At 36.2% G+C, this 16,781-nt stretch overlaps 1 protein-coding gene across 8 annotated transcripts in view; it reads left to right on the top strand.

Annotated features, from left to right (window-relative positions):
- Positions 1-16,781, top strand: part of GRM5 (glutamate metabotropic receptor 5) — a 245,843-nt gene that overhangs the window by 215,560 nt on the left and 13,502 nt on the right. For 6 of the 8 annotated variants that reach the window (XM_021545022.2, XM_021545018.2, XM_021545024.3 and 3 more), the window contains 2 exons: positions 68-1,007; positions 13,816-13,914. In XM_021545022.2, coding sequence (XP_021400697.2) covers positions 68-1,007; positions 13,816-13,914 — 1,039 coding nt within the window. Of the gene's footprint in view, positions 1-67; positions 1,008-13,815; positions 13,915-15,426; positions 15,589-16,781 lie in introns of all 8 variants that reach the window. The other 2 variants (XM_021545026.3, XM_021545025.3) reach the window with 2 other exon arrangements.

The raw sequence follows: 16,781 nt of genomic DNA, 5'->3' as shown, positions 1-16,781 counted from the left end.
CTAACTATCATTAAAGAATCTCACATCTACATACTTCAGTTTACCTTTCTCATTTTCTTTTCTGTAGGCTGTGACCTCATCCCAGTCCAGTATCTCAGATGGGGCGATCCCGAACCAATTGCAGCTGTTGTTTTTGCATGCCTGGGTCTGTTGGCCACGCTGTTTGTTACAATTGTGTTCATCATGTACCGTGATACTCCAGTGGTCAAATCCTCCAGCCGAGAACTTTGCTACATCATTCTGGCCGGCATATGCTTGGGTTACTTGTGCACTTTCTGTCTGATTGCAAAACCTCAACAGATTTACTGTTACCTTCAGCGAATTGGCATCGGCCTCTCGCCAGCGATGAGTTATTCTGCTTTAGTAACTAAAACCAACCGCATTGCAAGAATCCTGGCTGGAAGCAAGAAGAAGATCTGTACAAAGAAACCTAGGTTCATGAGTGCCTGTGCCCAGCTGGTTATTGCATTTATCTTGATATGTATACAATTAGGCATCATAGTTGCCCTCTTTATAATGGAGCCACCAGATATAATGCATGATTACCCAAGCATTCGAGAGGTCTACCTGATCTGTAACACCACCAACTTGGGTGTTGTGACTCCCCTTGGATATAATGGGTTATTAATTTTGAGCTGCACCTTTTATGCATTTAAGACAAGAAATGTCCCAGCTAATTTCAACGAAGCAAAATATATTGCCTTCACCATGTACACCACCTGCATCATTTGGCTGGCTTTTGTGCCAATATATTTTGGAAGCAACTACAAGATAATCACCATGTGTTTCTCAGTGAGTCTGAGTGCCACGGTGGCCCTTGGCTGTATGTTTGTGCCCAAGGTCTACATCATCCTCGCTAAGCCAGAGAGGAATGTGCGCAGTGCATTCACCACATCGACGGTAGTCCGCATGCACGTAGGGGATGGAAAGTCATCTTCAGCTGCCAGCCGCTCCAGCAGCCTGGTGAACCTGTGGAAAAGAAGGGGATCATCTGGTGAAACGCTTAGGTAAAGTTTTCTAATATGGGAGTGTGGGGAGGCAATTGTGGTCTTCTGAGAATTACTAATAGTGGAAAGACAAAGGGAAGTGTGCTAACTTCCTTTGACTCTGCACTGGGAGTGGAGTGAGTCCTCTCTTCCATATCTGCAAGTTTTGAGTTTTATTTAGCCAAAATGCTGTGCAAAAATTGTTGACAAAGAAATGAGAAAACAAAGTTGGAAGTTCTGGCTGTGACAGCTGTGCATGAATCTAGGGAGAAAAACAAGATTGTAGGAGGAAAAAAAAACAAGATAATAAGAAATACAACTCATTGCCTTGTCCTGAATGCACCCATTTGCAATCTCTTTCCCTTAAATGAACTTCATAGTGTCTGTATTTTGTATCTAGTGACAGCAGTAAAACAGGGCTGCTGCCAGAGCTCCATTATCGAGGTGGTGTGTTAAACACAAGAGTCATTGTGAGCAGCCACTCTAAGGCATCTAAGGATTTGCTTCGTATGACTCTTCTGTTACACCTTTTATCTCCTGTTCCCTTGATTTTCTTTTCTTATACTATCTCTTCCTAATTTCTTTCTTTTTGTCCTCACCTATCTTCTCTTCCTCACCTTTTTCTATAAACATCCTCCTAACACGAACAAATTCAGCTGCTCTGTCTACCCTTCCCTCCATTGAACAGATACTCCCTTGCAAGATGTTTCTTTGTTTCTTCCTAATGTGTTATTTGAATTCAGCAATCATGAAGACAACTTGTATGTTCAATGTATAAAAATTATCTTAAGTGAACACTAAAGAGAAAAGAGAGCTCTGGAGTGGAAACTGCCCTGCTCCATAAACAGAACCTGTAGGTGTGCACCTTGCCCTGTGGTTGGTTTTCATCCCTTGATCCTTTCACTTTTCATATGGATGCTATGAGAATAATTTAGGTTATTTAACTGCTAGCATTTAAAAAATTCTGTCAATATGAAACTGCAAAGAAGCAATTTTGTCATTCCTCAGCTATGTATGTCTAGTCTGGAAGTGATATGTAGCTAGATTTTTCTCCTCACTGAAACACACATGGATTTCAGGATTGATAATTTGAATATTTCCAGACATGTCATTATTCATAACTGCAGTTGTCATGGAACAAGGAAAATTTGTGTTTCCATTTATATGTGAACAACAATTTAGACCTGAAGGAGGACTTTATTAGTAATACCTGTAGGATATATTATGTCAAAGTGATTAATTTTTTCTGTCAGAATACTACTAATGATTTTCTTTCAGAGACTTTCAAGTGATACAAAAATGACCAGTCTATTACAAGGTATTTTATACCTATTATCAGTTAATGATGGGGTTTTTTTTCCAGTTCCTTTCCAGGTGCAGAGTAGGATGATATTTTCAAATGATAAATCATTTTTCAGATTAAGTGATAGTTACCTGAAATATCCTTGTCTGCAGCTTTTGTATCTATATATAAATGACCTGAGGTATTTGAATTAGAAGTGCTGTAGCAACTTTTGGGACTGTTAAAAGAGTCATTCTTCAAAATATGTCTTCACTAAATGGCACGCTTCATTGACACCATTCTTATTTTCCCTCCCTTTTGCTGCAGAACTCATTTGCCACCTTGCAACCTTTTTACTCAACAAGATGAAGTTATAGGTGACAGAAAGATCTTGGTCTTGGGAAGGAATTTTTTGTCATCTGTTCAGGTCTGGTTTGGAAAGATGTTCCTCTAAAATCTTTGTTTTGTTCTGAAAAGCAAAGAGCATACCCCATTATTAAATATCCTAAATGACAAGATTTGTTTTCTTCTTTTTGAGGATTCTCTTCATTTTTTACATCCCTCAGTGTGTAGATAATATCTGCAGTAGGGAGATATTAGCAGAATATAATAGATCTTCAACAACAAAGATATATTTTTCAATAGCACTGTCTTGGGAATTACTTCAATCCAAAATGGCTTTGAGAGTGCCTAATATGTGTGTGTAGGGATGAAAATGGCAGCAGAAAGCTGATACATTGACATATTTTCGTGGATACAAAGAACTTGAACTTTGCATTTGAAACTTGGAGAAAAACTTTCATGTCATCAGCAGTGTTCATCAATGCACAACACTGGAGCAAAGATCCTCCTGATACATGTGTCTAAATCCCCAGCCGGTTAAGCTGTGATGGTGCCACTGAGTTTAGTAGTCCCCAGTCAGTGTGTGCCTGAAGGATCTAGGCATCCAAGAGCAAAATTATTCCATCGATCCTAGGCAATTCTCTCTAGTCAATACCAATTTGATTACATGAAAGAGACTCCTAAAAGATGATGAGTACATTTAAAATGGTGTTCAGGACTTCATCTAGGTCTGGTATAATCTCCAAGAAACTATAGAACGCCACTGTCAGTTTCAATTCCATTTAGTGTAGAAAATGAGCAAACAGAGTTCCAACATTTTACTTGATAATCAAACATTTCTTTGAAAAAAAATCTGGTTACACAAAAAAAAAGAGGTTTCAAGGTATTATTCAGTACAATGCTCAAAAGATTGTTTTGAAAGTTATTCAAGTAAACACCAAAGTATTCAGAATCAAAGGAAATATGCACTAGAACTTCATGGCATTATTTAAATAGCTCAGAAGGGTTTTATAAAAAGAGAGTGAGTCACTGTTGAATTTTAAAGAAACATGCTATTTAAGTCGCCAGTGCATAGAGGGGCCTCTATCATTAGCATTTTGCTTCTTGACACTAATTTATAGCACAGTGTAGCATTGCATCAAATCATTGTCAAACAGATAATGCCAATGCTCAATTCAGAGCTTTCACATCAGCCGCAAAGTGACAGATAACAAGACTGCTTTTGCCTAAATAAAGCAATGCATCTGTTACTGTCCTAAATGACTTTTTGCATGGGGTGTTCTTCAATTAAGAAAACCCAGGCAAGCTGTATGTTGCAATGAATCTTCACATACTGAAAAATGTAGAAGGAGAGAGTAAAACTATTCATTACCAAGTGAAATGAAAACCATTTCATGAAGGCTATTGTGATTCAGCAGTACTCACCAGAAGATATTCTGCCCTCATTTAACGTAGGGTTAACAGACCTGATGTTATCAGAAGTGATTTCACAAAGGCAAATACTACAGAGCTGGAGTCAAAGCCATATAACTGGTGTAGAGAGGCATCTGGAATTTCTGATCCCAGTCATCCTACCATTTAGTTTCATAGAGACTAGGAAGGCCATAAATACATTGAGTAAATCTTAAATTGAGGTGCCAGGAATTATTATCACATATTATATCACAGCCTTTTTGCAAGGGTTGAAAATACAGGGCTAATTTATCCTCTCCTCACTCTCAGATAACTCACTATTCCATGTAAGATAAAGGCTGTATATTTCTGTGGCAAGAGCTGCTATTATGATGTTTCTAGTCAGGACTGCACATTAAAGGGTATCAGTCATGTTACACTGACCTGGAGAATAGTACAGATGTTCAAAAGCTCCTCTTAGCTTTCTAATATCATCCCTCTGGATTTCACACATAAAATTAAACACTAGTTGTTAATGTCTTCTGGAAGGTGTCTTTAAATGTCACACATGCTCCATTTTCCAAGTTTCACACACGTGTCCCCACAACTACCTGAAGAATAGCAAGATTTCTCGCCTTTACAGCAAGTAATAAACTGTTCTGAGTAACCAGCATAGTATTAAATACTGTCTTTTGCATATTTATGTGCTGTTTTAGTCTTTAAAATCCTACCGGTATTTTTCTCAAAAGAGAGAAGCCTATAGATGTTTAGTACAAGCCAGAAGTACCCTCCTGAAACAAAACAAGACAGACTACCATCTTCTTAATCAGTAACTAAGCCAGAAGATTGAGCAGCACTTTCAATATGCAAACCAGGCAGGCAGCTACGAATGCTCTAAAGGAAAGAATCATCACCACCTCAGCCAGATAATGTTAGGTATATTTAAGATACATTTGCTGTGTTTTGTGCCTAATTACTCCATAAAGCTGTGCACAGCACAATACTAGACAACAGAATAACTGTGCACATAAATTTCTGCACCTTATCATAGACACTTCTCTCACAAATCTTTTTGAGACTAAAGCTTAATAAGTTGGTGTGGCAGTGATATTTTATTCTACTTGGATTTACTATGCAATGAAGTGTTTCCTAAATATTTAAACATAGCCTATGATTGTCAAACTAAGCAGAATGCTCACCTGTTTTTTAATGTATTGTCTCATCCACTTAAGAAGTTTGTCCTGCATTGTATGACTACAGAACTGAGTATTACTCTGTGCGCATCTCCAGAAGTGATAGTACTGACAGCTTTCCTCCAGGACTGGGGATCCCTTGTCCTAGTGAGCCAAACTCACCATTAGGAGAAGGACAAATTTTTTCTTCTAGAAGTTGCCATCATTTTGGTTTATCTTCCTAAACATAAATAAAGACACTCACACATCCACCTCAGAGTCAGGTTTCTCCCCCTCAAGCATTACACTGCTACATCAGAAAAAGCCATCAGGTGCCTGGGCTCACATGTTGTTAATTGCCATTCTGTTTCTCCTATGAAGAAAATATGGTAAGCAGGGTAGAATTTTTCCACTGAATTGCATTCAGTCCTGGATCACCAGTGTCTATAGTTAGTGTATAATTAGACATCAGGCAGTCCCAAACTGTGCCAAAATGAAATATTTTGCAAACAGGTGTCTACCAACACACTGAGTGCTCTGTTTCTGCAAGGAGCAGCTGATTTTCTCACTTCTCTATTCTCTTCCTGCTTATGATTGGCTATAGCTATTTTGTTACAATTATAATAGGAGCTATTTTGGACCAAAAAATAGAAAAATATGCTTGGATCAGCCTAGAAGCTGACATTTATAATTAGAAATATTCCGGTCTAAGTACTATATAATGCATCTGCACTCCATATTTCAGCACTAAAATTTTGGGATGAGCTTTTTCAGAAGTGGGAATTAAAGTTTCTCTTTTTTTTTCCCCACAAGAAATTCTTAAAACAATACTTCTAAAGTTGAATATTAATAAAAGCCATGTAAAGTACTGAAAAATACTAAGTGAATCAAAAATATGAAAACTTCAAGGTTTCACTACTGCTATTCTGCATTATGAAGAAAGTCCTGGGCAGACATTGATTTTCCAGACAAATGGGAAACCCCACCGGAATAAACTTCTGCAATTATTATACACACCATGCCAAGGTCCCCAGGATGCAACCCATGCAATTCCCCCTATCTAGATATCAACTTTTCAGTGGCTGAAAGCCACATAAATTAATAAGCAGATAGATGTGAAGTCATGACCATCGAGTTGTGATCAAATATTTTTGTATGTGTATGTATTATTAGCATGAGCATTTCAAATGTAAATGGGACAGATTCAAATCTCCTATGCCTCAGTAACTTGCCTGAGACATGAAACAAGCGTGTTGTTTGAAACAGAGCTTTTAGTCCAGTAAAGAAGATGGAGTACAAGAAAATCTGAGAGATTTTTTTGTGGAAAACTGAAGCTGTTTCTCATTCCTCACATAGAGACCCATTAGGAAAGATACTGATTCTATTGAGACATTTTTATAGTGCAAGTGCCAGTTTTGTCTTCATATATATACATCTTGAACAATTTCTCTGACACATTTTGAACCATGATAAAAGAACACTGCACCTCACTTCCATACTAATTTTTAAAAACTTTTTATTTACCAGACTTCTCCAGGACACAGCCTATAGGCTCATACTCAAAATTTTCATAGCCAAAAGTCTGAGATACTCCTGGTGATCTGATTGGTCATACAGTACACTAACATTAACATTCCATCAGGTCCATTGCCTGGCAAAACAAGGTAAAACATAACTTTCCTAAACATTAGACTAACAGTCATGCATTTCATGAAAGTCATCGGTTCTACAGTTTCTGCAGTTAGTTGAACTGATTGAAACTGGAAAACATGAAACTGGATATAGAACAAGTTGTAACCCCACAAGACTGAACTCAGAACTAGTGCATAACCTGTTGTATGGAGTAATATCAGCAGCTTGTAATGTATGACAGCATGGGTTGCTTTCCTAGTGGAACTTGATGGAGATGTTCTGTCTTGTATAAAATAAGCACTAATTGGAAAAGAAAAAAAAAAGAAAAAAAAGCATTGTAACAAAAAAAGAGATACTTTCTAGCCTGGTGAAAAGTAAAATGATTTTTAATGTCAGTTTTTAATGTAAGTCAATGTCAGAGGAGAGGTCCCATCCCACCTGTCATACCCATCAGACTGTTATAATAGCTTTACATTAAAAGATCTTTCCAATTACAGATTTATTTCACCATGGAAAAAAAAAAAAATGTGGGGGACATTATTTGAAATCCTGAAATTTTATAGATTGAAGAAATAATTTAGAGGTGATGTTTAGTGTTGCTAAACAGCTCTTGTGTGTACATAGAATTAATTGGGAGATTATCAAATAATATGAACTGGAAGAACTAATGCTTAAGTTACATTCTAGAAATGAATGGCACCAGTTTTCAACTAGTAACAGTGATAACAATGGCCAGCTTTTAGCCATTGCCCACCTCAATGCAATAAATCCTTTTAGAAACTGAAAAGTAGAAAATCTTCTCAAAACAGGACCACATATTACTGTAGGGCAAAAGATGTCACAGAAGAATCATTGTGCACCAAAAAATAAGTTAATGTTCCAGATGCTCTTTAATGGGACCCTTGATGACAAATTGCACAAAAGTGGTTAGATGCTTCTGTATTATGAGTTGATGGTCAGCAAGTGAGGGCTAAGCTTCTTACATGACTTAATTTAATTAGAGCAGATAACAATTTATATGAGGTGAAGGTTTGGTCCAATGGGTATTGTTCTTATTTTAAAAAATGAAAATCTAGGCATGGTGATACAAGATACTATTTGTTTGCTTCAGCCTTGCTAAAATTGAATTTTGATGCATACAGGATTAAAAAAACTGACTCTTCAGAGAAAGTCATTATCCTTTTGATGGATTAGTCTGTATTTATTAATGGATCATTTGGAGCTATTTTAATCTAATATGCTACAAAAATTTAGATTGAGAGATTACTGAATGATTTGAGTCCTTCACTTTTCCCTAAATAATTTAGTCTTGGTATCTTTCTGGACAAGCTTGATACTGTGATTAATTAAACTTCAAATACTCTAAAATGACTGAAGAATATTTTATAAAACTCAGTGAAAGGTATTACTAAAAACTTTTGATAAATTGCTGCTAAAACATTCCATCTCTATAATGAATTTATACTCTTGAATGACCTTATTACAATGGCTTTTGTGTACAGTGTTAGTGCTGTTGTTTTGAATTTTCCCCTCAAATTTAATTAAAATATTGATTGATTGATATAATTTTTTGGCTGCATTTACAGAGCACATGTCTTCAAGCCTAATATTTGATATTATTTATATTATTAAGACACTGTTACCATCATTTTGAAACAAATATCATAGCTGAAATCTCAAATTAAATGACATTGTGAACAGTTCCCTGCCTACTATTACCCACATATGCTTTAGGTTACAAAATGAAATCTTGCTACTCTACTGCAAAAAAGAAAAGGAAGGAATAGTGAAGATGGGACCCAAAAAAAGTTCTATATTTATTTAGGGAAAGAAAGAATTTCTATTTTTAATAGCAATGTTTATCCCTTTTACATATTTTTTTAATCTTCAAGCCTGTCTCCCAAAATTATGATGACAAATAAAGGCCACCATACAGTGTATCACCACTGTCCTTATCACACATGTTGGAGAGCACCCAGAGAAGGCAGCCATGCAGATGGTCTCATGTTCATTAGCATGCACCATGTAGGTCCTGTCTACCAGGTTTGTCTACCAAAGGAACTTCTGCTTCTTTCTACAGCAAACTTTGATTAAAACTGGCATTGTAATTGATTTGATGCATTGTAATTATTCTGATAAACAAAGGACTAGGACATGCAGCCTCCTCCTGCCAAGGTCTACCAAGTCACGGAGCAGTCTGCCACTGTGGGAACGCCTGTATGAATTACAATGAATGGTGTTTGTACTTGTGTCCTGGATGTTGATGTGGACTACTGGAAGAGATAGCATTTCATCTGGCAGAGAGCTGTGGGTTTTGTTTTTTTTCATGACTGTGTCTGAAATTTAAGGTAGATGTCTGAAAAAATATATAATCATTATATATGTTTATAATCTATAACAATTTTAATCTGTTTTAGTTTTGACTATACCATTATATATTAAACATTTATATAGGTAAAACTCTACTGCATGAAAATCCTGTACAATGGTTTGTCCAACACTTCAGAAAAACCTTTCTGGAACAAGGGAATTAAACAGACTGGCAATATTTTGCTATCAGTCTAATCTTCCCATGAGCCAGTATAATGTTTTGTATATCATTCCAACAAAAATGTCATTTTAATTCACCAGCTAAATATGATTGCTTAATTAGAATAAGCTTTAAAGAAAGTGAAATATTATGCTACACTTGAAAAAAAAAATTGTAAGTTTGGATCTAAATCAGTTTTACTGAAATTGTGCTAATAAGCAAGCAACATTTATACGCTGATTTTTAAAAAAAATTAAAAAGTGGCATGCTTAATAATATGCAATTCATTTTAGCCATTACAAAAATGGAGAAATTTCACACAATAAATAGAGACTCTTTCAAAATATTCAGTGCAATATGCTGCAATTTCAAGATAACATGACCAATCTCACAGAATTGATTTTCAAGAACACAGAATGTTTGTAGTTCAAAGCAGCCCCTACAGTAAAAACCCTAAATATTTCTCATATTCCATTATTTAGCATTTATGCAGAAATCTTTAAACATATAACCTAATCTAAAGACTGGCTTTAACTCTGCTGATATGAAATTTAGGTTCTTCATAATTTCTTAATATCAAGACCAAGGAAAACTGCAGGTGACATATACTATTTGCACATAAGTTAACAGCATCAAGCACATATTGGGTGCTCAATAATCAGTAACACTTCTACATAACAGTATGAGATTGCATTTGAAATAGGGATTTATGACAGATCTCTATCTCCAACACAATTATATTTGGTTTGCATTTTAAAAACCTAAAGATACCCTGGAGATATCTCCAAACATTTTTACTTTTTTAAAAATTTTTTACTGAAAAAGAGGAAAAAAAAAACCCTTTATATAAAATAGTAAAAATTATTATATAATTGGTCATTTTTTTTTTTTTTTTCTCAGAGAACAGATTGCTTGGAAAAAACTACCTTTTGCTATTGCAAGTTCTTGTCTTTTGAGAAATCTCTCACCCTGTGTATTGTGGACGTTTTAACAGAACCTGTGCATTACCATCCACATTGTATCCACAGATTATTTTTCAAGGGTTCAAGAATGTCTTCAACCAAACTATTCATAAATGTAGGCCATGGTGCAACTTCTAGGTCTGCCCTGCCAACATCCTCCAGACAGAGGATGTACATCCATATGAAATGTGCTACTGATCAAGGTATCCAGCACCTTCTGCATGGAAACTGGGAAAGAGCAGAAGGACAAGGGATGATGAACAAAGACGGGTCTCACCCTAAAATGAAGTCAGGACCACGAGGATAGCAGCACCTGGATCTACTGTGAAGGCATAGTCTAAAAAATGCCTATATCTAGAGATTTGTCAGCACATATTAAAAAAAAAAAAAGGTATGGATCTACACCTACACACATGCATAAAAGCTGACATCTACAGATTTTAGTGAATGACTACTGATCTCATTCAGGATGATGATGATACCATATTCCCCCTTTTTTTCCCATAGTATCCATTAATCATTATTAATATATAATAATCTACAAGAGGAGTTTTATTGGAATGTGCAGAAGGCCAGAGAAAGGTCTAGAAAACCTTTGTTTTCTAGGTCTTCAAAAAAGGTTCTCCTGAAAAAAGGTCTTCAAACCTGAGCAGTTTCATTGGTGTTTCCTACAATGTATCACATGTACATTGACTTCACTAAAAACGAGGCAGTACAGTCATGGTTTCTCAACCCAGGAGTTTCTCTCTAGTGAGGCTTTCTGAAAAGAACAGAGCACTGCTGTGTAAGATAGAGTGATGTGACCAAACATTTGGCAAATGGATAAGCTCTGCAGTGACTGAGTTACTGGGAATTACTTCCCAAATTTCCTGTCACCGATCAACACTTATAAACCATATTAGTATTAATCATTAAATATTTTCCTTAAGGAAACTTACTCCTGTGCAAAAAAAAATTACACAGATCACCATTCCTCACCAAAAGATGTGAGAAAAACACTTAAAGATTAACCAAAATATTTCAAATCCTTTAACAGAACTTAGTTGCCACCTCTCTGCATAGAATCAAAGTAGTCTATCTCTTTTCTAACCAATATATAGTCCTGGAATTTGAAGAAAAGGAGAAAATAAGTTTGTTCTTGCAAGTACTGTTCACACTGTACTGGTTTATGCCTCCTCCAAAATACCCAATTACTTTTCACATTAGTATTTCTTATGTCAACTGTAAATTCCTGAGGATTTTTCCTCTCTACAGATTTGCTATTTTAAAGCAAACCTTTGTTTTAACAACCTGGAAGGAGACATTTTTGTAATGCAAGGTGTTCTGAGCCACAGTCATTTCTTGTGTCTGCTCTGAGAGCTGAAAATATTTTATGCAGACCCTTTGGTGTGCCTTTTCAGAATAGTCACTCAAAGAATTTTGCAGTTTCCCCTCAACAGTTAGTTGCATTTTCCACACCAAAAGGATTCATTAGAGTTTGGTCACTGTTTTCATAATTCCATGGACATGTAGCACTGAATGAATGGCAGCGTAGCAGTTACTATGGCTCAAGGCTTTGAGGTTTTATGAGAGAACATGTTGTTTCTGATGGTGCAATTTGCTCTTGAGTAGATGGATAAACTTGAGAGACTCATAACAGTGTCTCTGCTGATTTTCATGGTAGTGAAACTTATGCTAATGTGAAATTGACAGTTGTGGGTGTTTATTTATCTGGGTTATATCCATCCTAACCTGGGGTTCTTTAGAATGGGATTACCAAGGGCATTTACCTTTTGTTCTTTTTTTGTTGGCTACTCTCTAGAATTCTACTTATTTTGAGCTTTTAGAATCTCACAGTTTTTCCTAGTTTTGATTTTTTTCCCTATGCCTCACTAGACAAAGTATCTCTTTATTTACTCTAAATATAACTGTATTTCCATCCCGATCCTCCTAAATTCTTCTTTCTTTGATGTCTAACAGCTTCACTCCAAGTTTATTTCCTTTTCTTTCCTGTGAAGTTTCTACACATTCTTTTCTCTCTCCTCTTTTTCTCTGGCTATCCCAATTAATTTTGTACGATACAGTTTGATTTCATTTGTATTTTTCAGTAAATTTATCTACTATCTAAACCCATCCACTTTTTCTCTGCTCTAGGAATCGACTTCCATTTAGTATGTGTGTCCTGTGTGAGCTTCGTGCCTATCTGGGAGCACTACATATACCACACTCCAGATTGTCTTAAAACCTTGGTAGCCAGTCTGCAAAATTGCTGTTGTTCGTCCTTTCAGTAAGGTTGTGATGTGCACAACAAAGGACTTTGCACTAACACATCTCATTTTGCTGTCTCTGGTTCACTCTCAGATACACTAAGCTTCTTTATCAGTGCTTTATGTAATATACTCTGCATCTGATGGTCTACTACAACTGCATCCAATATTTAGTTCACTTTCTCTGTACTCAGGTTATTTATCTTTTACAGAGTAATTCTCCTCAAGGTACTTTTGTTATCTAGATCAGATTAATGAATGAGCAACAAAAAAGTCCATTATTTTGTCATTTCAACAGTGTTAAATGCACAAACTTCTCCACCAAAGCATGTTAAAAGCCCACAGCACAACTCATAGGATTTGGGTGTGGGATATCATAATCTCTTTGAGAAGACACATGCAAGAATTTTTCCTAAATTTTTCTTAAAGGATTTAAATAGGTATTTCAACACCTAGCACAAGAATTTGTATGATTAAAGTTCACTGCTGGGAGGAGAGACAGTATGAGACACTACGTTACTCACATCCCAAGTGAGTGTTCAGTGAGTAAACATTGACCAGGTCTTATCTTGTATCCCATCCATGAATTAATTAGATGATCAAATATTAAACTGTTTATCCAAGTGATTTTTTTCATCAAAGTGCGAGGTCTTGTACATAAAATACACATAGTACTGCATTGGGGTCTAGATTTGGGGTTGATCTCATTTGACTTTATGTCTAGATTTCAGCAAGTCATCTAACTTCTAATTGTTGCCAGTGGAGAGAGGAAGCCCCCTTATGACATGAACTGTGAGCCCACACCAATTTTGCTTTGAAAAGTGGAACAAGCCACATATTACAGAGATGTAGGATCAGGGAAATAAGTTATGATTGAGAACATGGCCACCAGCTGTTTCCCACTGATTCTTAAGTGTTGCTTCCCTTAAACTGTTTCTCTCTAGCTGCTTTGGTCTAATTCCAAAAAATATTAAAATGTTAACATGTTATTTATTCTGTAAAACTATTTGGCCCCTCCTATATAGAGATACAGCTATAGATATATATATAAAGAAAATGGTGAGCACCTGTCCTGCATAACCCTGTTTGCTTTAACACTTATCTGGGTTTTTATGCAGTTATTTCTCCACTCCCACAGCTGCTTTGCACTCTTCTCTACCACTGCCACAGTAACATTCATGTGCATGGCCCTTTGCACAGCAGCTGTCAAAGAAAGCTGAGCACACAATCACTTCTCTCTGTTTGCTCCTGTTGTTGTCGTGATTTATTAGGTACAAAGGCAGGAGACTGGCCCCCCCGAACAAGTCGGAAATAGAGTGTTTCACCCCAAAAGGGAGTATGGGGAATGGTGGGCGAGCTACAATGACCAGGTAAGCAAAGAGCAAGTGGCCTTAGGTCAGTGTGATATGTCTGTGAACAGAAGGAGCAGCCCTGGATAATTCCAGGCTAGATCCTCTGTCTGTAATTCCTGTGTATCCCATAAAGTATGTTCAGAAAAGAAAAAAAAAAAAAAAAAAAAAAGAAAAAAAAAATCATGTTGCCACTGCTGATTTTTGTGTTCCATCTGACTATCAAAAAAACCCTGCACCGTGTTCATTCCAGTGATCTGAACCACATGTCCTATGTGATGTTGTTGTAATATGGTGCTTTGGAGAGAGAAATCTTACACCTGACTCATTAAGCCAGTTGGGCAGATGAAAAGAAGCAGCATTCAAACCTGGAGTAAGGGTAGGTCCGCTACATATTAGGGGTTACATTAAGTCTAACCAAAAGAACTTTTTTAAAAGGGCAGAGAAAATTTGATTGATAAAAACATATTCAATATGAAAATGTTGGTTCTCAATCAAAATATCTTATGGAAAAGTACTGCATTTTACAGTTATTTTAAGGAAGGGTTTCAAAGTAATTTAAAATACAGTTTAAAGCATGTTTTTCATAACTTTCTCAATTTAATTAATATATTTATTTTTGCTTTTTAATCATAATATTTTGCATGACATTAAGCAATGCTACAATTCAATGAATATCAAAGACTAGAGTTTTTTCAATGTTGCTAGGATTAACTGCTTTAGTATAGCCATTTTGATGTTTTTCCTATTGAAATATTTCAAACTACTTAATTCTGTGAAATACTTGGAGATTTCAGCAATTCTTTTCATTTTGAGTCCAGCCAGATTTCCAAAAGTTGAACACTCCCATAGGACAGAATTTTCATTTCTCCTTACATGTCCTTTCATAAATGAATAAGCACATACATGCCAAAGATGGCTATACATCTTTAATGAAACAATGCTCTTAAGAAGCATTGTGCCATTGTGTTATGTTCTACTAAGTATGAGAACCATTTTACCATCTATTAAAAGATCTAGTCATTCCTACTCAAGCCCTGTAGGACATTTATAAATGTAACCATAGAGCACAGGGTGACCAAATTATACAGTCACTTTTCCCAAGTGCTACATCCCTCAGGAATTTTTTCGTTGCAGGAGAGTGTTCAGGGAGATACTTGCAAAGTGTTATGTTTCCCTTGGGTAGAGCATTCACACACATACATAGGGCTATCAACACTCACACCACATAGCACACACCTGAGAGCTCCTGCAGTTAAAATACCATCAGAAACATTGATTGCTAAGTGTTGTACACAAAGTATATTTTTTGTCAAATGGAGTGGTTTCTTGTCTATGTGTCATCTGGAATTTTCCTCCAGAAATATTTATTCCTTATTTAAAAGCTATCTGAGATCAATATATAATGGAACTTAGAAGAGTGGAAAAGTACATGTAATTGTCAGACAACTGTATTTTGTTGTACAGTATTCAACTCTGTTTTACCTGGCCATATATACACATCTGAAAAAATTCTTTTTTATATCTTCACAGTGAAGAATCTGTTTGCATTCCAGACTGTAATCGATCTGAGTCAAGTAGAGAGGAGAAAAAGGTTCCTGTTAAAGAGGATGCCCTAACAGTCAAAAAGACTGAACACTGTGTCAGTCTAATAGTTCCAAAGCAAGACTGTCAGCTGCAAGACCTACTCAAACAGTTAAGAACACCTGCTGCTTAACAGAGAGTGCAATTGCATTTGATGGCTGTGTTTTGTTTTCTCCAGCCACAATGTCCTGGCCAATGGTCCTTGTCCAATTTTGTGAGCTCAACAGAGTTGTTATTGAATAGCCTGGGAATCTCCCAGAGAGAACTCAGACACTGCAGGACAGAAAGTAGGTACATTCTCTCATCCCAGTAAGTATCAGACCAGTGCTAGAAGTCACTGAGGTGAAGAGCAGATGGAAAAAGACATACAGGGGCCTGACCATTTGTGAATGATGAAAAAACTCATCCTCTCGTGGGACAAAGAGGTCCCATGATACTGACCAAATCCCATTTACAGTCTTTCAGTCTAAATTATGCCATGCAATTCATTCTGGGCACTGTTGTTCAGCTTATGTCCTCAACTCCTTTGTGCAATGTCATATTCGTGTTCCAACACTAGTATGGACATTTTCCACATATGGGCCTAACTATGCCTTTATATTAGTATTACAAGTGTATTTTTCAAGATGAAAAATTACATAAAAATAGAAGTAGTGGGTATATTATGTGATACCTTGTAAGGCTATATCCAATTAGGGAAGTTACAACACCCTGCATCACCTGTGAGTATTAATCACACATATATGATAAAATCAGCTATGGAATGAGATGTTTTATGAAGCTTTCATAAAGCAGGCATCACAGCATCAGTTCTTTTGCATTTCTTGCATAATATATGCATTTTTTATTTGATTGAATGCAATGAATAAGAAACTGCTTAATAACTCACAGAAGTAATTTTTCTGCTGATAAGTCCAATGCAGAAAACTACTTCTGTAATTATTTATTTGGCATGCAAAACATGTAAAATTCCTCCAATTGCATGCTCTTCACAGAAGATAGAAGTCAAATCAGCTCTTGACTTTGGAGATACAACTGGGAGACTTAACTTTTTTTTTTCATTGTTTTCATTGTTTGTTGGTTGTTTTTTTGGTTGTGTGTGTGTGTTTTGGGGTTTTTTTTGTGGTTTTTTTTTTTTTTGTGCACTGCTTTTACACTTGATTTGTGTCTGGTAAGGTGATGGTTTCTATTTTTCCCAAGTCCCATTTCATACCCTTAGCAATGAAAACAATGAAAAATCATGTTGACCAAGTAATGCTAAAAACACCTTAAAGCATGTTCTGCTTTAAGCAGAACTCAGGAAG

Source organism: Lonchura striata, chromosome 2 (genome assembly GCF_046129695.1).
Source record: "Lonchura striata isolate bLonStr1 chromosome 2, bLonStr1.mat, whole genome shotgun sequence".
NCBI lineage: Eukaryota > Metazoa > Chordata > Aves > Passeriformes > Estrildidae > Lonchura > Lonchura striata.
This window is presented reverse-complemented; position numbering and strand designations above follow the sequence as displayed.